Source organism: Pseudorasbora parva, chromosome 1 (genome assembly GCF_024679245.1).
Source record: "Pseudorasbora parva isolate DD20220531a chromosome 1, ASM2467924v1, whole genome shotgun sequence".
In the NCBI taxonomy this organism is placed as follows: domain Eukaryota; kingdom Metazoa; phylum Chordata; class Actinopteri; order Cypriniformes; family Gobionidae; genus Pseudorasbora; species Pseudorasbora parva.
In genome coordinates this window covers 8,129,255-8,152,997 of record NC_090172.1, presented here as the reverse complement: position 1 = coordinate 8,152,997, position 23,743 = coordinate 8,129,255, and the positions used below count along the sequence as shown (strand labels likewise).

General features: G+C 38.1%; 1 protein-coding gene across 1 annotated transcript in view; it reads left to right on the top strand.

Moving 5' to 3' along the window:
• LOC137040526 (polyamine-modulated factor 1-binding protein 1) overlaps nucleotides 1-23,743 on the top strand; it is a 319,746-nt gene that overhangs the window by 94,124 nt on the left and 201,879 nt on the right. The window contains exon 4 of the mRNA XM_067416248.1: nucleotides 1,377-1,460. Coding sequence (XP_067272349.1) covers nucleotides 1,377-1,460 — 84 coding nt within the window. The remainder of the gene's footprint in view (nucleotides 1-1,376; nucleotides 1,461-23,743) is intronic.

The window sequence follows — 23,743 nt, the reverse complement described above, 5'->3', positions numbered from 1 at the left end:
TCTCTCTCTCGCTCTCTTACTCACACACACACGCGCTGCAGCCTCCCTTCCACTCACGTCACTTTTTTAAAATCCCCCACAGCGCGAAACACGAGTCCCGCAAACGCGCCGCAAAGGAGCTTGTTTGTAATCAGAGGACAAATGGCTCCTTAGTTTCGAAATGGTTTGGGTACAAGGTGATCGCGTTGAAAATAAAGGCGTTTGTCCAGCCTTAGAAGCTCATTTGAATCATTGCCGCGGCTCATTTAAGAAAATGACAGCTCCGAAGAGACGCCGCTTTAGTTTGAGGTAACGTTACTGCTAACAATAATAAAGAAAGACGATCAACACCTTATGTGTTACCACTGAAATGAAGATGTAATATATTTCCAAATGTAAGCCCATCTTAAGCGAAATGCACGCTTCATACTGTCGTCTGCTCTGGCTCTAACCTCGAGTGTTTACTTTTTGCAAACCTTGTGAGCGCGCAAACCCAAACGCTGTGACCTCGCGCCAAATGTTTTTATTGGTTTATTAAGTACAAACAGGCAAGTTATGAAAAATTGAGTGCGAGGGATATGTTCAATCACACAAAAAGATTTTGGAATGAGACGGCCAACTGTAGTAGCGTTTAGTCCACTGTCTATAATAGCCTAATTTAGAGATCACTTTTTTATTTATTTTAACCGACAACTTTGATCGGTTAACGTTGATACGGTCAGCCATCGGTCAAACGTTCATCGGTAAACATCCCTAGGCAGGTGTTAACTTTACTAACAGTCTTGCTTTAAAAAAAGGTTCTAAATAAAATAAAAATGTAGTCCATACTACCTTTATTTGTTTTGTATATCATTTCAAACTGCATTTCCACATTGCAATTTTGTATAGACTATTCATAAACTGAATTAATAGAAAGGTTGCTATATCGTTATGTATATCGTTATCGGGATATCAAATGAGCTATATCGGGATATGAAATTTTGGCCATATCGCCCAGCCCTAGTCCGTGCTTATGACGTTTTATTCTTCTATTCTAACTTCCGACATAGTCAATGGTTCAATAGGTATCATCATCGTGCAGTCTACATACCCAAGTTTATTAGATCCATGTCATATAGTGTGATTTGTAATGATCTTATAAGATTTCCGAAATTGCAGACATAAGACGGCAGATGAGACATGCCTTCACAAGCACCTGTAAGAGCTGTATTTGTGATGTTTGAATTGGGAGAGGAGTGAAATGGGTATTTGCAAGGTCGTTTGAAAATATGCTTTATTTTTGTAATTCTATTTTTGTAATTCACAGACACTACACACTTCACCTTTAAATTCCTCTCTGTTTGTCCTTTATCATTCAGAAAGACAATCTTAACAAAGTTTGTTTCTCCTCTATTCAGGTACAGGGTTCAGAAGAGACTATAGCTCAGCTGAGACTACAACTGACTGAGAGAGCGGAGAGCAACAGCGGCATGCTGAATGCTGTAAGCAAGCGTTTGTTTACGAGTGTGTGTGTTCACACCTCACTCACACTTAACCTTATGTGGGCATGGTTCCTATAACAAATCAAACGTGTTGAAAAAGGTGTTGGAGTTAAACGAATAACCTAATGGTTTTAATTACTGTAAATACTAAACAAGATGATCTGTATTCATACAGTATTAGTCATTTGCATTTTCAGCGATGTCTTGATGAAGAGTGTATGTGAATATCATATGTGTGTCGTATACAGTATAATACAAGACATTAAGCAAATTTTACACTGAGAAATGCAGTTCATTATCCAGGTTGTATGTTGTTTAGGGATCATTGTTACAATCTGGTACATTAATATAGAAATTAGTATAGAACTAAGAACTAAGTAGAAGTTAGTACGAATATGAACCGCTTCAAATGTGGTTCATCCAATCAGAGATTTGTTTATTATAGAACATTAATTAAAGTAAATGTATCACTAGATTAGTGTGCTTCAGGTTAGAGCAGCCATGTATACAGTAAGTTATGCGATGATCAGTGTTCATCTGTATTAGTCAATGTACTACATTTTCAGTACAGTGTTGATGGAGATAATCTATTTGCTCTCATGTCAGCTTAGGGTGTGTTCACACTTGTCATGTTTGGTTCAATTAAAACGAGCCCTGGTGCGATTGCTCTGTTAGTGCGGTTCATTTGAATAAGTGTTAGCGCTGCCATATGAACCCTGGTGTGCATCAAACAAGAGGACAGAGAGCGCTGAAAAGATGGATCTCTGTCTGCTTCCAAATGAACTTTGGTGAGGTTCGAATGAAATATGAATGCAACGCGATTCCTGAGGGATTCCTGCTGCTGTTTTGACTCCTTTACGCATTGTATAAGCACTTCACGAGTTCTCAGGTGGTCAGATTTCATGATATGTAGGATACACACATACATTGAGTGCATTTAGACCAGCACACAGTATTGGTTTGGATGTTTGGTAAGTTCTGTCACGAAATATACCAGTCAGGTTGGGAACATATCCATATGCCCTTAGGTTTGGTATCTGTTAGTCTTGCGCAGCCAGACCTTCAGACTAATGGCAGAAGGTCTGGACTCCATTGCAGCTTTCATTGGTCAAGGACGGCCCAAGAGGAAATTTGACTGACATGTAACGCAACCTTTTTACAGTTCGTTTTGTTTCGTGTCATGTTTAGAGGTGTGGAAAGTAAAGTCGGTGTCCTTGCAAAAACAGACAAGTGTGCATCTACAAATTATTCGTTCATGAACGTTCTTTAAGTTTACTGCAACAATGGAGCCGCGAACTTCACATACTTCCAGCCTTTAGTTGATCCTGGTAAGAGCACATTGTCACAGTTGTAAACACAATGGCGTTCTTCTTCAACTAGGGAGTTTGGCGTCACAGCATTTGTTTCTGATCGGACTGTTAAAGAACGCAACACACTCGTCTCACAGACATCCTGTAGATTTCAATCAATCAGATGACGACTTCGAAACTCCTGAATTGTTTCCAGATAAGTATGCCATATGCATCAGACCTTCAGTCAACGGTCAGTGGGCGAGATGTCTGAGGCTAAGACTAGGTGTCTCTTTGGTGTTAAAATACAAATGTGAACAATAAGTGGACCAGGACCGGGAGTGGGTGGCCCAGAGTGTTGCAATCATAATACAAGATAGTATTGGATTGGTCCATATGGAAGCTCTAGCTTTCAGAACTATTCATTAGGATACAGAAACCAGAGCAGTTCATCTGTCTTAGTTTCAAACGCACATATATGAAAACCCCCAACCCCATTGAGTGATTGGAGGAGCTGAATGGAACCACTGTCCCTCCTCCATCTACTGACATCTTCACACATCTGGCTTAAAGCCCAGAGACACTGGGAGTCAGATAACTCTAATGAATTGTAATATTGTGCAATTTTAATCAGGCACTAATTTGGTATAATTATCTTATAATTTCTGGATAGGATTAGATGGCAATTAAATCCATGACAGAGAAATGGGAAAGAGGTCAGATGTGAAGCGAATAGATAGACAGTGACGAAGTTCATTTTGTTTTTGTCTAGCATGAAAATTGTTTTAAGAAAAGAAAAAGGCTTTTTCCTCAGTCGGTTATTGGATTTGGTATGGTTAGATGCAGTGATTCAGGATGTAATTATGCATGTTGTTTCATGTTATTAGGTGATGTCTGAAGATGAGAGTCTGAGGTTTGTGACCCTCAAGTAAAATCAAATATCAAGGGTCTTAAGGTGGTTGGAGACTGTGTAGGTGATTGATTTGGCTGTTTTTAAAAGCTTGAGAGTGTCTCTTCCTGTTCATCGTGGAATAAAGTGGTTTTAGGATTTGTTTGGCAGAGGTGAAATGTCAGGTGGCTCACGTTTTAGAGTCAATGACAAATAAAAATGTCAAGAAAAGTGTAATTTAAAACATGTGCCAAGTTCTTGGATTCAGTTTGAGTCCATTGTTTTAAAAAACTTTTACAATTTTAAAGATACATTTCAATTGAATGATTCTAAAAATGGCATATGGAGTAACCATTAAATACAATGTAGAAACATATTTTTTTCTCTAACACATGAAAGTCTTTAAAAATATTTTTCTATGCAAAAAAAGTATATATTTTTTAAATACCATGAATTGATTAGTAATAAATATCCTTATTTTTTAGGGAAGTCACCCCACGTGGCGTTTTGCATCCTAAGCTAACCTTGCCTTGTCAGAATTCAAATTATGTGATATTTTAAGAGACTTTTTAAAGTCATGAGAGTTTTCAGGGGTCCGGTCTGTGATATAATTCCCTGATATATGTTTTATATGATTTGGTGGACAAAGGTTTATCAAATATTAATGAGCAATTTTTTTGTCTAATGCTATTTCATGCATTCTGATACATTCTAACATATTTACACTGTTAAGAAGTTGGATTTTCATTAGCCTGGATGCCAGCCGAACTCAGCCCCGCCCACACATTTTTTAGGTCGGGCAATTCGGTCTGGCATTGCTCCATAGAGGAGTAATTATCCCCGAACAGAAACTGTTCGGACCAATGAAATCATCAGGGCGGGCTTTAGACGATGATGGACAGATGATCAACAGTAACGTAATCATGCACGTCATCAAAGGGGCTTGGATTATATTTGTTTGAATCCTAAACAGAGAGCTTGTTTCTATATGCATTCACCTTCACAATTTCTCTCAGAAATGATGATCATGTTGGGTAAGAGCTCTCTGTATCATTAAATTATTTTACAACACTGGCAAAGATCGTGTATTCCAGCCTGATTTCAGCGCACGTGCACACAGGGTTGCCAAATTTTTACAACAAAACGCGCCAACTACTAGCCTTAATAGCTTCTCGGGGGGTTCTCCGGGGGAAAAATGGCGTTTGGGGGGTAAAATGTGTGTTATTTTGGTATGGTTGCCTGCTAAAATTCGCACTCATGGGTCTATATATCACATAATAGTCGCTTAAACCCGCGGACATAGAAAAGAACCCGCGGAAAAAATGCGGACTTGGCAACACAGTGCAGTTGAACTCTGTTGACATTTGACAATGCGTCCCTTCGTTGCTCTGATTGGTTGTAGGTCTATCCAAATTGATGTCTTTCCTGGTTTGGTTAAAACACGTCTCATAATCACAGCCCAATGGAGAAGTTTCAGACTCACGTATGACCACATCAGGCTAGATTTTCATGCTAAACATGGCCAAAATGTAAATAAATACACTCCTACAGGATTCAAACAAGTTTCAGTCTAGCCATGATGTATTTTGCGTATGTGTGTGTGTGTGTGTGTGTGTGTGTGTGTGTGTGTGTGTGTGTGTGTGTGTGTGTGTGTGTGTGTGCTTGTGACTCTTTAACTCCACCCACTGCACACCTTTATAAGTTTGGCTATTTTCGGAAAGAATCAGTACAGCTCTAGACTGGGTAAACCCACCCTGATCTGCCGGCGATTTGATTTTGCCCAGCAACTCAGTCTGGAAACCTGTACATTAATTTCTACTGCTTCTGTTACACTTTTGCGGGAACCAATAGCAGACTGGCTTATTCACCTGGCGCTCTATTGGCATGATGGTTTAACACAATGACGGATAGAGAAGCGGTGGGTCGTTGCTCGTTGATCACGATTGGTTGTGGTTTGATTGGTTGAAGAAGAACTAACCAATTGCATACAGAGTCATTCAAATAATGCTCATTGATCACGCCTCTTGAGCAGTAGAAAATACAGAGCAGACTCCCCAGACCAATGTTCAATCTTAAATTGAGCTTGGTCTGGTGATAGCCAGACAAGTACAGCTCATCTGACTCTTCGGAGATATGGAGGATGCAATACTACTCTATATGTACTCAAGATTAACAGTAGATTGACAGAAGCTGTCGAGTTGTATAGCCTACTTCTGTGGTGATTTAATTCATTATAAATACAGGCTTTATAAAAATTGCTAATGAATTTTCATGTTTGAGTGAACTATTTCTATATTTAAAGAAACTGGTGGTTTGTAAAAGTTGCAGTTGTATTCCTGTGGAGCCTATGGGCAAGGTAAGTAGAAGGGGAAGGTTATCTGTGTCAAACCACTTGCTCTTACTGCCCACTCTTTGGGTATTTCCCATATGCCCCAGGGGCTGTCAGGATCCTTACCCTTGCCTTCTATCTCCCTACTTTGCTCTTCTCCTCTCTCCTCCCCATCAGTCTTGCCCTCACTGTAGCAGAAACGCATTGCAAAGGAGAGCCAAAGTCACACAACATTAGTTTGGTAGTAGCAGCAGCAACAGAAAGCCATTACTCTTCCCTGACAGTATCAAAGAGAACACTGGAGCAGGGGTGCGGCCGGTCCCCCTCCCTCTCGCTTCCTCAGCTACACGATGCTCGCAGGAAATTGCCTCATACTTCAGTGCGCAGGAGGTGACACACTGGTGACAACCACGCATGTGTCACTTTCAGGGCCTGGGTGGGAGCAGCCTCCCAATTCTGAGACAAGTGCTGCCCTGGGAGTTGCACGAGGCCAGCGCCTTGGAGGGCTACATCCAGCAGACCCGCGGCTTATGCGGCAGTCTTGGCTTTGAAGCTTTCTAATGCTAGCAGGGCTCTGGCGCTGGATTCCATATACGAAGGTCAATACAGAGACGAAGAGTCAAGACTGAAGTGCACCTGGACTTGTTGTGCGACACTGTCTGAAGCACTCTTCCAGAGATGAAGCTAAAGAGATGCTAACAGGCATACTTGCCCTGAGACACGTGAGTCGAGCCACACACTCACCACTGAAGAGCTGTTGTGCCTTTGACCCTGTCTTTTAAAGCGCAGGGGCACATTTCATCCCGAGATAATGCTGTGGTAGACCCCTAAACGACTCTTGAATGCTTTCCGAAATATTCACATCTACTTTGTCTTTTTACACCAGGGGCACTCAAGTTCAGAGACCACATTTCACAAATCACTATATATATAAGTGCTATCAATCAATTAAAAAATGAACTAATTAATCACAAATTACAAAAAACCAAAATATATATATATTTTTTTTTCTCAATTTCTGAGGGTGAATTGAGTAAAATTTGAGCTTTAACATTTTGATAGGCTTTAAGAACTTTCAATTTAGGTGAACTTTAACTTTAGGTTAAATTTAGGTCTTAACATTTTATAATAAATGTCACATTTAGCTGTACCCTTAATATAGCAGGGCTCAATGCTAATGGTGCATTCAGGCGAGGCTTCAACGCTTCTCATTTACTTTGAATGAGCGATGTCATGCTTAATTGTAGGTTCCTTTGCATCACGTGACTGCTGTGGAAGTTGAAAAAGTTCACATTTTTCAAGCGCCAACGCAAGTGTTTTAGCCAATCAGATTGCCTTTATTTAAATCCAAGCTGGAAGTAATGTGATGTAATGTGGCTGTTGTCACTATGATGGACGCATCAACAAACTTCAGACACGCCAATTGAACATGAATTCAAATTTGAAAGCTTTTTGGATTTGGCTCTTTGGAAATACATTTTGAATCTAGTTAAAATGTTTTACAATGATATTAATAGTTCTGCAATACTTAACACTTCCACCTCTAGAATATTTAAAGGGGGGGTGAAACACTCAGTTTCAGTCAGTGTCATGTCAATCTTGAGTACCTATAGAGTAGCATTGCATCCTGCATATCTCCGAAAAGTCTTCATTTTTTAAAAATAATTATATAAGAAAGATGCGCTGTTCCGAGTCTTTCCGAAAAAAGCCGAGCGGGTGGGGGCGTGTCGTGTGAGCGGAGCTAAATAATGACGTGTGCTCGCTGCTGCTATTGTGTTGAGTCGAGTGCGTCGTAAAGCTGTGTCATCCCTAACAGCGGGAAAAAAACTTTATTCAAAATAAAAATATGGCTTTTAATCAGATACAGCCATACATCTATGATCCGGAATCAGACCCAGAGGCTGCAGTTGAACAGGAGCAGCAGCAAAAACGACTAGAGCAGGACGTCTCTATGTGGTACAAGTTATACACTAACTATATAATATGCTTAGCGGCTTGTGTTATTTACATATTTATACTTGAATTATATCATCGTATTTTTGTCTTTGAAGGTGTACATGTGGGAAGTGCAGTTGTGCACGTGTGTTTGTGTGTTTACGCGTGGTTTGTGTAGACAGTAAGCGGACTGGTTTTGCACGGCAGGCTAAGTTAGTGTTTACATAGAAAGACACGGAATAGTAGTGCATTTGAATGAAGAAGCGTGCTTATTTAGTTCAACATATTTCCCCCCTCTTTGTGTATTGTTGTTTGGAGTGCTTTTACAATACACAAACATAAAGTTACACATATAGTGGCCAGCTAAACAAATGTACACGCACTACACATCGCATGCTCCATTGATCAATTAACTATACGTGATCATGTTTGGGCTACTCGATGAGCATAGGCAAAAACACAGACATTTGAAGCAGTCTCACTCACCGCCTGCGGTTCTAACGTTGGGACTGCTCCATCATTCAGCATTAGGCGATCGGGAAAATCCGGCGTCGAGCTGAGCCTTGTTTATGAAACAGTCGGCACCGAAATGCAGCGAACAGATATAAACATTCGCGCAACTCAGTTGCTGATCCGGAAAAGCAAATTACATCCACTGTTGCCTTAACGCTGGGTTTTTGGGGAATCTGTGCAGGACTGTCTTGGTCTGGCAACCAAAAACGCACTTTTTTGGTGACATTGTTATGTAAACATCACCTGTCCAGCATCCTACAAGCCAGCGCTTTGATGGGCGTAGCCTGTTACTTTCGCTCTCTCCCTCTCTCTCTCTCACGCGCTTCCGGTAGAATTGTCCGTACGGCCCATACAAGGAAATTCCGCCCCCATTAACGTCAAAGGGGACGCATGATCTCAAAAAACTTGCCGAAACTTATGACTAACCGGAAGTAGTATTTTTAACAAAGAAATACTCCCATCAAACGTCCACCTTAACTTTTGAAACTTTGTCTATGTTTAGTATGGGATTCCAAGTCTTTAACAGTGTAAAAAGATCAGTATGCATGAAACAGCATTTCACCCCCCCTTTAATATTAACCAAAGTAGGTCAAATTTATCCAATTTCCCCCTTTTTATTTTTGTTGGTTGTTGAATTTTTATCTACTGGCATTGTTAATAATGAACAAATTCAAGGTGTTTTTTTTAAAGAGTTTATCTCTTATTCCCAAGGCTATCTCCTTCATCAATATTTTCTCTAAAGCATCTTTAACTCTAAATTTAACCAAATGTGAAATGCCTTTACACAGTTTATATGATAAAGTTATTTATGACATTCCAGTGAAACCCATTCAAATACCTAGGATTTTGCAGAAAGACAATGATTAAACTTCTCTTTAAAAAAAGACAAAAGCGTTCTTATACGGTTGGTTACAACATGATCTCTGTTTATGGCCGTGTTCTACTATCTAAAACAGAAGGCTTATCTTGATTTGTCTACCCCTTATCTTTGTATGTCAAAGATTCTTATTATAAAGATATTCATAATTAGTTTTTCTCTTTTATTTGAAAAAAATAAAAAATAAAAAAATCTAATCCCAAAAACTCAAGAAAAGGGTTCTTAATAACGAGAAGGCTGAAGAAGTATCTGGAGATACTTCATTTTGAAGATGTTATTCAAACTTTTAAAATCAATTGGCCTAAAAAAACCATTCCCTATGCTACCACATCCCACATAATCTTTTTAACCAAATAGGTGGTCTAGAATTTCTATTAACGTGTGACTTCAGTATTTTTAAACTCTCTCTTTCTCAAATTGTCCACATTCCACCAGCAAGGAAAATTTACTATTCACACAATTTCTCTCCTCACACTTCCTTAATTTGGAATAATGCCAATACAACAGCTGCCAATAAATGTTTATTCTCAAGGAATTGGTTTAGCAGCATATTAATCATCTTTTCAATAATAAGTATGGGAATCTTTTAACTCGTTTATTAAAGCTATTCCTCATATTCTTGTTCATCTTGTTAAAAGTCATATTCATTATAACTCTATAATAATGACAAAACCAAAATTAAAATTAAACAGTGTTGAGCTGATTGATTACAAAATGCAATAACAAACACATTTGTACTATTTTCCAAAAACTAAATAAAATAGCACCCAGAGGGAATTATTTTTATTTTATTTTATTTGTATTTTTTTGGAACTTAATTATAGATAATATTATTTGGAAGACTGCTTGGTTAATCCCCTTTAAATAATTAAACTAAATAAATACTTACCTTTTTAAATCGATAATTTCAAGATACTCTTATAATGATGATTTAAGCTCCTTTCATAAAAATGAGTAAGAGGTGTTGACTAATTTGTTTTTTTGATTGTAAAATTACCCAACAGTTTTAGAGGGAATTAGTAGAATTTATTTTTTAACTAGTAAAAGGTAAGTTTTTCTTTAAAAGATATTATTTTATACTATTAAAGCCATGTTAACAAAGTTCTTGAATACATTGTTAATTTACTTATGTTGCTGGCAAAATTTTATAAACATAAACAAAACATTTTTAAATTCATTCTCAATCTTTAATAGTGGAATTTGATTGATTATTTCACCCCTTATATGATCTGATATTTTCGGATCCCCTGTTATCGATAAATGTCACAATATGTATAAAATAAAAAACATTATATTAAAATCTTCAGACATGCCACGCCCTCTTTTAAGTGTTGACGCCCCGTGTGAATGCAGTGTAAGTGCTGCGTTCCACTCCACTTTTAGACACGCACTTGCAAACTTCCCTGCCACCATTTGGAAGTACATTCCACTTAGTGAAGTGGACAAGAGAAGTTTATATGGACAGACCATTGCTCCCTCGGTTTTGACCAAGGGAGCAAGTCTACTTCATATACACTTCAGGCAGCTTCACAATGCAACAATGCAACGATTGTGATGTCAACGCATAGCATGTTTAATTTACCCCACCGCAAGTAAGTCTATGATATTTAATTATTTAAAAAACAACAACATTTAAAGGTCCCGTTCTTCATGATTCCATCTTTCAAACTTTAGTTAGTGTGAAATGTTGCTGTTAGAGCATAAATAATACCTGTACAATTATAAAGGTCAAAGTTCAATGCCAAGCGAGATATTTTATTTAACAGAAGTTCCCTTTCAAAGCCTACAGCGAACGGCCGGTTTGGACTACACCCCTGCACTTCCTTCAGGAATGACGTCACTAGAACCGTTTGTTGACGAACCCTCCGCCCACAAGAACATGCAAAATAGGGGCCGTGGTCTCGTTGCTCTCCCACGTGGAGAAGAGCGCGCATTCAGCTCTTACATCTCCCTGTTATGGTAAGAGGCGGGACATTTCCGGGCAAAGTGCGCTAAGCTGCTGTCCAATCACAACACGGGAAGTGCTGGCCCAATCAGAACTCGTTACGTGTTTCTGAAGGAGGGACTTCATAGAACAAGGAAATCATCAGGCCGTTTTTAGGACAGAGGAAACAGCGCTGTACAGATAAGTTAATTGTGTGAAGAATACTGTGTTTTTTACACATGAAACATGAACTCATGTTATATTGCACACTGTAAACATAATCAAAGCTTTAAAAACACGCGAAGAACGGGACCTTTAAAACAACCCAAACATACCTATATACAAATAGAATGCTGCATTAATGAAATTTTGTAAAGGAAAAAAATAATAATAATAAATCAACTCCCTAGTGATTTTCAAGTGATCAGGGGGTTAGGAGTTCCAGTTCAGTCCATTGCAAATGTTCCACCAGTAGTGGACACTCATGCAACGTAAGCTGTGACGCACATCTGAGTAAACGAGACGGAGGGAAGTTAGCTAGTTAAGGGTATAATGAAAACTAACTGGAACGCAGCAAAATATTTTTTATTTATATTTTCACACTGGCCACGTCATGCTGTTTTTGTCCCATGTAACCTTGTATTTTAATTTATAAGAATGAACCAACTGCAGAGACAGTGGGCGACGCTTGGCATCCAGCTCCCCCTTTCTAGACATAATATGTGGAGCTTGGAGGTCCAACCACACGCTTACCCAATCACTAAACCTAATTAGGTCAAGCTCCACCCTTTTGGTCCAGTGGATGTAATTGGAGGAGCTTAACCTAGTCCAGCTCCACCTATTACATCCAGGGAAATCATTTGGTTCTGCAGTGAAGCACCACTTGAAAAGAGGGAATTATGACACTAACATTTTACATACCAGTGAAATGTCACAATTCTTGATTACAATTTCTACACCACAAAAAAAAAAAAAAACTATTAACCTAACTAATATAACATTTAAACATTGTTAAAGAAAAGTAAACAGCCAGTAATAAAATAAGACAAACTAAAGAAAGTACAAGTCACTATACAAAAGGATAAAGATACAAATAAAATAAACAGTGCTTTATGATTTTTAGCTTGGTCTAATAGTATTCAGGTAAAACTATAGAAATGTAATAAAGTCACCAAATGTAAATGAACACTGAATGGTCTTTAGGGTATAAATTAAATGTAGATCAATCCTAATCAAAGCTTCTAAAGTTATTCAGTCAAGAGCAGTGAGTAGTGCTTTTTTTCTCTTTTTCTTGATTAACAATAATGACAGACTGCAGCGGGAATATTAGCCTGCTGTCACTTTAAGACCTGCTTCATGTGATTTGGATCTGACACACATCGATTTTTTTCAAATACCTTTTTTTTAAATTAATTTTAGACTGCTTTTTAACTCATTTAAAATGGGCATTTTGACATGTTTTGTTTGTTCAAGCACGATAAGATCCAAAAGATTATTCAATGTGGTACTAAAACTGTCTGAGAAGCAGCTTTCTGTGTATGCAACTTGTGTGTGTGTCATCTCGTTATACTGTGTATCTATGGAAAACCAGTTAGAAATCTGTTAGCATTTATATTCATGGAAGTTGTAACATTACTTTGGAGAGTCAATATCAATTGGCTATTGACACCGTAAGAAAGTGCAGTCACAAACCCTTCACTTCACTTATGATCGAAGTTATTCAACTAAATATACAAATAAAATGTAATTTATTAATTTATTTAAATTAATTAGGTTTTATTTAATTCTATAAACTATCATTCTGATCTGCCAACATTGTCGCTATATGATAAATTAATATAAGCTGATAACATCACTGTTTTCTTCAGAAAGATGGTACAGCCAAATCAAATTTTGTTGCAATATTGTCCTGTTTAAGACAGGATATTTGTAGAAGATTTTTTTTTTTTTTGCAGAATGTTAGGAACCAATTTCTCAATATATCTTCTTTTGTGTTTCACAGAAGAAAGAAATTCATACAGTTTTGGAACAGCATATAAGGGGAGTAATTTATGATGGAATTGTCATGTTTGGTGGTGAACCAGCACTGAATAAACTTTGGGGGGGGGGGGGGGGGGGGGGGTTCTGTCAACTGTTTGTTAGCAAAAAGCTGTTCACGTTGTTGCTGCCCCCCAACTGGGCCCCATATATCCCTCCATTCTACCACTCGACATTAAGCTTCAGACTTCTGGAGGAGCAGGATGTTTATTACTATTCTGCAGCAAGCCTTTGTTACTATTGTCTGCGTTGTCCGTCCTCCTCTCCTTGCACCCCCTGTCCTTTAATTTAGCGCAGGGTTGGGGGGATTGCAGCAGGGGCCGGCGCTGTGGCCGCGGCTGTGTGATTAGAGCAAGAGTGCTTCTCAGCAGGACTCTCTGTTTTATATTCATCAAAAGCGCTCGCTTTGATTTGCTCCTCCTTGACGTGTGGCGGCGCAGGCTGTCGCACCGCTGCTGAGGAAATCATGCGCTTACAATGTCCCAAACCCCTCCTCCTCCTCCTCCTCCCCCAATTCCCTTTCATAGCCAACCCCCTCACATCCCCCTCCCAGACTCCTCTGCCCAGCCCTCAGGCTGCCCTGCCATCTTATTAATTTCTCTATTATTACTAATATCGCCTTTTTCCCTCAGATGGGCCGACTTTCTCCAAGGTCACTGTGGAAGATTTGCTGAGCTGAAACTTAAATACTCCCCCGTTACTCTCAAGCCCACATATATTGGCTTGAATTTAGATCATTGGCGTAATTCATTTCATGGTGAAGGTAACGTTTTCTCGCCTCTCTTTGTCTGTGTGTCAGTCACATATTAAGAAAATATGTATTCAGCGTTCTGCTGTATAATCATTCATTATTTCTATTAGCCTTGTCTTTTTTAAAACATGTTTTCATATTTTTAATCATATATTTCACCATTGACATGTTTAGTATACACTATAGAGAGATTCAATAAGTAGAAAAGGACATGGAAAAAGAAGGGGAATGGGAACAAGAATTGTCACCAACCAGATTCAGTGTATGTATCAGACTCAGAGCATGTGCTAACCACTTTGCCCTGGCTCCAGCTGAATTTAGCAATTTATTTGAACCCCATAGTTTTGTGACATTTTGCTTTACAGAGCAGTTTTTGGCATTTGCACTATTTTTTTTAATGCCAGGGGACTGTTTAAGAGTAGACAGGTAACACTTGGGAGAAAAGGGCAAAGTGGGACTGGAAAATGACCAGAGTTCTATTCAAATGCATGTCGGAGCAAGTGCATTTCCCCTACTAGGTCTCATTCTCAGAGCAGTCATTCTGGATGTTAAAAGATTGATTGAGTTTGTTATATAATATATGCCACTTAATTCATTGGATTAATTGCATTTAATAGTGTTGATTAAAAAAAAGGTATAAGGATATTGCATTGCGGTTTCCAGCAGAAATGTAAGGCCCCTTAATACTGAGTGATATTAAATGGCGCAAATGTACGTCACAATGGCACTCTTGAATCAAAACACTAGATCCCTATGGAGCTATTCACACCAGGCACGATCAAACACAGCACAACAAAGCAGTTTTTTTTTTTTTGGACCAGTGTGTTGATTTTGTTCCCCAGTTGCCCTGAAATTAAATTAGCTGTCCAATTAGATTTCAGCTTACCAAGCTGCTGTTGCACGAAAGCGTAAGAGTGGTGGCGCTGGTTTGAAAACCTATAGGCAACATAGAAGTATTCCAGAAAAGACAAGACAACGGATGTTGAGTTTTATTGTAATCTGAGAACATATTTACTCTTACATGTTCTTTATACAGATTTAATTTCTATTAATTTCTGCCTATTATATTAATCAAAATCCACTTAAGATTGCAGTTGGAAGTTAATGCATGCACTCCATGGTTTCTGTGCTGTAACAGAGTTATACATCTTCAAGGACAACTCCAGTGAGAAATGAACCTTGGGGTAATTAACACATTGTTACCGAGTAGATCGTTCTCTGGGATGCGTTTCCATGCAAATCGAATGTAAAGAGTTTTATCTCTAAAAACAGATTAGCTTATAACGCTTGTATATGGGGCACATAGTAAGTGAAATTAAATCGGCAGTTAATACCACTAACAAGGCTCAAAATAACCTCACACTAACACGGTAGAATAATGAGGGTCCCTACATGCAAACCAAAGCATTGAGAACTTTGTAGGTGTACAAACAGTTTAATAAGAAGATACTTTATAAAGGCAGTTCATTACGCTTATACATTCAGGACCCATCTTGACAGTTTCGATGAGTCGAGCCACGAATGCTGTGCTAAGTGATGAACTGTGACTTGGAATCTCATATGGTCTGTTGTTTCCGGAAGAAAGCACTGAACGCTGCAGAGAAAATAAATTAATAAATACAAATAAAAATGTTCATGTAGTTAGATTTCACAACCTTAATTCCTATCGACCAGCTCACTTAGCACAGCATTCGTGCCTCGACTCATTGAGACTGTTTTCCAAAATGGCGCCTGACCGTAGACGCATCATGTACTGTGTTTATAAAGTATCTTCTTATTAAACTGTTTGTACACTTACAAAGTTCTCAGTGCTTCGGTTTGCATGTAGGGACCCTCATTATGCTACTGTGTTAGTGTGAGGTTATTTTAACTGCCGATTTAATTTAACTACCCTGTGCCCCCATAGACAAGCGTTATAATATAATCTGTTTTTAGAGATACAAATCTTTACATTCGATTTTCATGGAAACTTATATCATAGAAGTTACTTATATGTGATAAAAGTTGCTTAAGCAAATACGTTTTCTTCTCATGCTTGCTTATGCTAACACTATCTTTTAGGTTTTCGGTAGGGTTTAGTTTAGATGTAAAGTTATTTTCAAACATGATTAACAGTATTAAAGCTTTAGCGGTAACAACCAGCATAATAAAATGTAACCAGATTAACACTCTAAATTGAACAAACTTTTAACGCCACTCACTTAAAAAGTGTTGCAAAACCTGCAAGAAGCAATGTAATTTCACGTTGCAGAAATGTCACCACTGACAACTTTTTTTTCACTTAATGATTTGCCAATTATCATCTCATTTTTAGTATTGTTTTCCAAAATAGGGCTTACCAGAATACTGAAAACACTGGCTTGAAACACTTTGAGGAAATGCTGCACATCACAAGTAGACCATGATGATCAGTGGTCAAAGGTTAATGAAGCGGGACCTGTAGCCATTCCTCACTGGAGTGTTATGTTGTGGCATACAATTTGTAGTGTTATTTTACCTTTTACATGATAGTTACTGATATTGGATGGAATAAGTTGGTTTTATCCCACACTTAATGAGCTTCGAGTCTCATTCCATTCGCAAGCGTTTACATTGGAATCTCATTACCCAGAGCAGGCATACAGTCAATACAGCAGAGTCTGTGAAGCCTCGAGCTGAACTCACACACACTCATTTCTCTCTCCATACAGCTCATTCACCGCACAGCTCGGGGGATTTCTTGTCACACGCGTTCATGTTTGATCTGCGCTGGTCCGACTACGGCCAGGAAATTAACTTTGTAAATTATTAAAGCTATTTTCAACTCCGCAAATATTGTCAAAGACTACACAGCGACCATAAGAATGCATGAGTGCACACGAATGTAAGTGTGCAGACACACGTGTGTGTTCAAGCTCCATGGGGAGGGATGGACCAACAGAGGCCGTTTGCTTGGTCCAGAAGTGGACGACTAACAAGGTCACACCAACCTCAAGGTCGGGAGGGAACAAGCGCTCTGCAATATTTCACAAGTGTCTCAGTAGACTCATATACACAAACACAACACATCCCTCCAGTAAGTGAAAATCATCATGAAGTGTGCTATTTGCATTCAAGGAGAGCAGCAGCAAACTGAGGTGCAGGAACAGGCAGGTTTGTGTGCTCAAGCCATGCATTTCATTTCTCACTTTCAGCAGCATGTGCTGCATCTAATTCAGCCTCCAGTGCCTCCCACATCATGTTGTAATATACTATATGCAGGTGAGGATATGAAGGCTTCTTTGTCAAATTCAAATAAATGTTCGCTACAGCAATGGCTGAGTCCTCTACCGGACACTTTGTGAACTAGATCTAGTGTGGTTAGGAATGGAAACTCATCTACATTATTTTGGATTTTCTCCCCTGAGCTTGCTAAGTATCTTTTAGGATACACCCTGGTCCTTTTGTATGAGCTCTTCACCAAAAATAGTATCCTCCAAAAACCTAGTAGTATAGTAGTACGAGTATGCAAATATCCAGATACATCAGTATTTTAAAAATATGGTGTTGGGTTGTTTTTCAGGGGTTGGGCTTGGCCCCTTAGTTCCAGTGAAAGGAGCTGGACACCAAGAGCAGCGCAAATTTAAATACTCTCCTCACATAAATTTTGCACCTAAAAGGTAAACTCCTACAAAACCATTTGCAATAAGATCAGCCACAAAAATAACCCTGTCCACACCTATTCAGCGATATATATATATATATATATATATATATATATATATATATATATATATATATATATATATATATATATATATATATATATATATATTTTTTTTTTTTTTTTTTTTTTTTTTTGTTTGTTTTTTTTTTGTAATCTTTAGTAAATCCTGACAGCAGTTTTTTAAGAGAGTTTTTGCTTGAGAACGCTGTTAGTAAATCTGGCCCTATAATATGTGCTGTCAATCAATAAAAAAACTAATCAGAATTTAATTAAGAATGAATTAACTATTAATCATGGTGCAGATTGTTTAATAGCATTTTAAGTCATAATTGTAATTATTTTCAGACAGGAAATGTTTTTTTTGTGTGTGTGTGTGTGTGTGTGTGTGTGTGTGTGTGTGTGTGTGTGTGTGTGTGTGTGTGTGCGTGTGCGTGTGCGTGTGCGTGTGCGTGTGCGTGTGTGTGTGTGTGTGTTCTTGTTTTTTGTTTGTTTTTTGTATTAGGTTCTCATGTGCCTTTAGCCTAGTAGGACTGTTATTTTGAATCTAAAATTTGAATCTTAATTAATCTTAAAGGGGAGATGAATTGAGAAATCAACCTTCCCTTGAGCCTTTGATATATAAAAGGTCATGGTAATCCGGCCCCACTTTATATTAGGTGGCCTTAAGTACAATGTACTTTCATAAAAAAATAAGCACAATGTACTTACTGTGTTCAAATTGTATTGCAAAGCACTTTTGCTGATATTGAGGTGGGGTACGGGTAGAGTTAGGGACAGGTGTGGTGGTATGGGTCAGTTTAAGGGCAGAGTTAGGGACAGGTGTGGTGGTATGGGTCAGTTTAAGGGTAGGGTTAGGGACAGGTGTGGTGGTGTGGGTCAGTTTAAGGGTAGAGTTAGGGACAGGTGTGGTGATGTGGGTCAGTTTAAGGGTAGAGTTAGGGACAGGTGTGGTGGTGTGGGTCAGTTTAAGGGTAGGGTTAGGGACAGGTGTGGTGGTGTGGGTCAGTTTAAGGGTAGAGTTAGGGACAGGTGTGGTGATGTGGGTCAGTTTAAGGGTAGGGTTAGGGACAGGTGTGGTGATATGGGTCAGTTTAAGGGTAGAGTTAGGGACAGGTGTGGTGATGTGGGTCAGTTTAAGGATAGAGTTAGGGACAGGTGTGGTGGTTTGGGTCAGTTTAAGGGTAGAGTTAGGGACAGGTGTGGTGGTGTGGGTCAGTTTAAGGGTAGAGTTAGGGTCAGGTGTGGTGGTGTAGGTCAGTTTAAGGGTAGGGTAAGGGACAGGTGTGGTGGTGTGGGTCAGTTTAACGGTAGAGTTAGGGACAGGTGTGGTGGTGTGGGTCAGTTTAAGGGTAGAGTTAGGGACAGGTGTGGTGGTATGGATCAGTTTAAGGGTAGAGTTAGGGACAGGTGTGGTGGTATGGGTCAGTTTAAGGGTAGAGTTAGGGACAGGTGTGGTGGTATGGGTCAGTTTAAGGGTAGAGTTAGGGACAGGTGTGGTGGTATGGGTCAGTTTAAGGGTAGAGTTAGGGACAGGTGTGGTGGTATGGGTCAGTTTAAGGGTAGAGTTAGGGACAGGTGTGGTGGTATGGGTCAGTTTAAGGGTAGAGTTAGGGACAGGTGTGGTGGTGTGGGTCAGTTTAAGGGTAGAGTTAGGGTCAGGTGTGGTGATATGGGTCAGTTTAAGGGTAGAGTTAGGGTCAGGTGTGGTGATATGGGTCAGTTTAAGGGTAGAGTTAGGGTCAGGTGTGGTGATATAGGTCAGTTTAAGGGTAGGGTTAGGGACAGGTGTGGTGGTGTGGGTCAGTTTAAGGGTAGGGTTAGGGACAGGTGTGGTGGTGTGGGTCAGTTTAAGGGTAGAGTTAGGGACAGGTGTGGTGGTGTGGGTCAGTTTAAGGGTAGAGTTAGGTGTAAGGAAGTGCCAACTGTGTAATTACCAATGTAACTACAGAAATTAATTACAGACGTAATTACATGCAGGTATTTTTTTTTTTAAATTTATGTACAATGTAAAAACAAATACGTACACAATTAGTGCATTGTATCAAAATATTAATTAAAATGTTAGTACATAGTAGTTAAGGCCACCTAATATAAATTGGGTCTGAAATCCTGTAAGTTTCAGAGCTGAAAACTTCCCTGTTAGTAAAGACAAAAAGGAGAGACTAGTCCCTCAAATCAATGATGTATTAGAAGGGGGAAGTGTCGCCTCTACAGATAAATATGTATGCCTGCTAAATATGTTCCTGATAAATATGTATGTAGCAAGATAATCATTTGTAAACAAGACACACGTCGAAAGTAATACAAAAATAAATAAATCGCGGGTGGATGAGAGATAAATCATTGTGTTTGTTTGATAAATACGTTTTGAAAGCCCTGTCAGAGAATCATTACGGTTGCCGCTTTCAAAACATTCCCTCCAATGAACTGACAAGGGAGTTGAAGCTCCCGTTGAAGCCGTGGGCTTTTACTTTCAAGTCTACAGTGCGACACGCCCATCAAAACCCAGCGTTCAGGAGAGAGCCTCAAAACCAGTGTAGAAAATAGCCTATTACTTATTAGTTATGATGTATTTGAATGTAAAAATCACATGGCCTCAGACAACAGTATAAAAAATGTAAAAAGCCAGTTCATGACACCTTTAATTAATTTCACACTGAAAACATTCTTGGTTTTGTCTTAGTTTGTTTGTCAATACACACACTGACCATTTTCAGGGAAATTCCTTATTATGAAGTCTACATGTGGATCAGGGCTAATATTTATTACATTCTTTTTTATTGCATTTTTTTTTCTTCCAAATTAATTACACTAAAATTTTAAATTGACACCCAATTCTTAATAATCATTTAATATGAATTGACTCTTTTCTTTCTAATCATTTATATTGTTAAACTTGTTCTTCAGGTGCCTTCAGCATACAGTATGTCTCTTATTCCTCACACTGTGTGTTTGACTTGTGCAGGTTCTTAGAGCCTCAGCATCTCTGACAGCCTCCTCAGGATCAGTGCAAATATCGCAATTCAAATTACACTAGATATCACTGACGAGCATTGTGCTGTTTGTTTCTGCTTATTTTGACACGTGTAATGTTTTTATTTGTAGGATGTGTGTATGATTAAGAAAAGGGTTTGTGAAACACACCAGCATCATTTGGTTTATCTGCATGAGCTCCTCAGAATCATTCTCTCATCCGTCTCTCCTCTCACCCTGTGAAGTCAGAGGGTTTGATTGTGCTGTTGACGAAGTCAGCTCTTGGCAGCCGATCCTTTTGTTCTCCATCGGCTTAAAGTGCCGGAGGTGTTTCAAAAGCAATAAAGAGTCAAGCCATTTCAAAAGATAGAAGTTCTCTCATCAGATGACGGAAAGTACTTAAAGACAAAGCTACATGCAAAGCTGGTGGTTGTTGAATTTCAACTTTAGTATTACCATTGCAACCAAAATCAGCTTAGACACTTCATCTTATTACTGATCTTCAGATAACAGGTCACAGTCATATGTATCATACATATATTTTTTTGTTCATTTTCTCTCTCTGACCCTTTGAATTAGGTAAGCCATATTTAGCTGCTGTGCTTTAAATAATGCGGTCCCACTAGACACGTGCGACTAAGCATGCTAAATTTCAGACTTTTTTTTTTTTAAAGCATGAACAAAAGAAGAAAAAAAAAAGGTTATTAAAATGATTATTAATGCACTGAAAAAAATGACTTTGTGGTATTGTAAAATCTATTACATTAATTCATGTAATTTATACATAGTAAAATCAAGATTAAGTTGGAACTATATATCTTATGTAAAATTTACACAATTTATTAATGTAATAAATTAACTGAGAAGAAAGAGTACATTTTACTATATATTTACAAATAGTATTTAATGTTTTATAGTCACAGCACATTCACCTAAAAATACTTAGTAAATTTTAATCTGAAAAGCAAAGTGAATCTGCCCGCCCGTTTTTGTTGTTGCTCAAAAAGATCCCGGTTCAGTGGCAGAGACGGTCGGTTTGGGATGTCGCTTTTACATGGCTGACTTATTCTCGGTAAGTTCTGACCTTTCTATTTTAGATTTGTGATAACGATGTACTTCGTTTTGATGGTTTGATTATTGCATAGATGTTACGGTTTAAAATTGACTAAAAGTGAGTTTTAATCACAATAACGGTAGCTAAAGCTAAAGCATTATCCACTTCTATAAAGTTGAGACTGGTGTTTAGTCAAAGATAGAGGGGATTAAATCTAGTTAGCCACGTTCTTGTAGAAAAAGTCACCCTGTCTGGTTAACTTCAAAATAATTTAATGTTAGCTGGCCGTGATTAAGTGCTGGCTGCCTGTGTGTGTGTCCTCTAGCTAATGTTAGCATTTTTTAAAAGTGTCTTAAGTTAGTTGTTTTTATATCCACTGAAAATTTCACAGCAATTATTATATCAAAGCATAAGTTAGTCTGCACTCTGCACTAAAGAAGGAAAGTTTGGATGGCAGGTGAACTCTGATACCAAATAAGCATTGATGTATAACGTTAGCAACAAGTGCATGAATGTCAGCAATTCTATTTTAGTGAGCTAACAACATGAAGGTCCGGTCACCTTTTTAATGAAAATAAAATGTAATGTTATAAATGTAATTCTATTTCTTAAATGGAATTGTGTTCTTTCTTTCTTACAAACTGTATGCAGGAGGACAGTCGCAGTGTTGCCGCTGAACATATCCTTAAGATGTTCGTCCATGGAGCTGATCGAGAGGATCCAGTCGATGAATGAGCATTAAGGAAAAGTGACCATTCTGTTTCAGCTGGACTATGCATGTGCTCGTCATTAAAGGGTTAAGTTAGTTCAGTTCAGTCAAAAATGAAATGTCTGTCATTAACTCCTCTCCCTAATGTCGCTCCACACCCGTAAGACCTCCGTTCATCTTAACACACAGTTTAAGATATTTTATATTTAGTCCTAGAGCGTATGCAAGTGTATGCACACTATACTGTCCATGTCCAGAAAGGGAATAAAAACATCATCACAGTAGTCCATATGAGACATCAGTGGGTTAATTAGAGTCTCTTGAAGCATCCAAAATACATTTGGGTCCAAAAATAACAAAAACTACGACTTTATTCAGCATTGTCTTCTCTTCACCGTTTGAATCTTTATTTGAGGATTGAACACAAACATGGAAGAGAAGACAATGCTGAATAAAGTCGTAGTTTTTGTTATTTTTGGACTCAAATGTGATACATTTCATATTTGGCCGAACTAACCCTTTAATGTGAGTTATGCCACTGTTGGCTGCTGATGTTTAGTTGAACCATACATGGTTAATTCTACAGTTATTGTAAATTATAATGAATGTACCTTAACTACTTAATCAGTTGATGTGAACATTACTGATTTAATGGTTAATTGTAAATTTTGACATAATAAACTGTTCAACTTCATTGTATTTATGTGTGATTTGTGATAAATGTATTTGATGCAGAGAACATTATTACATTTATTTGGTTTAAAATAGCAACATTTACATAATAATAGTGAGTAATATAAATTAATTCAACTAAGTAATTCAAAATGTCAAATGGACAAACATTATAAAATCTACTTAATTACTTCATAAGAGTAAATAAAACAGATTTATAAAATTTTCACAATAGTTATGCTCCTTTTAAAATTAAATTTACTTGATTACTTTTAATAAATACAACATGCTAAGTTAAATATAATTAAGTAACATTTACTTAATGTCTTTGCAAATGTTACATTTATAGTTAAGTACATTTTACTTGATATTGGCAAGTAAGTTGTACTTGATATCGCAGCAGTAAATTTTACTTAGAAAAACTGAGTGCAAATTGTTACAAAGATTTTATCAAGTAAATCTTACAAGTTGTTTTTATCAGTGTGAAAAGATATGAACTTATCTTAAAACATCTGCAATCAGTGGCTTTGCCTTTTGCATTGTACTCAAAATGACAGTTTGGGAGCGAATTTAAACGAATCAAGGCGGGAAGCACGTTAAACAACCAAGCGCTGGGTAGAATCAACATAGCATTGCGACCCAGCAG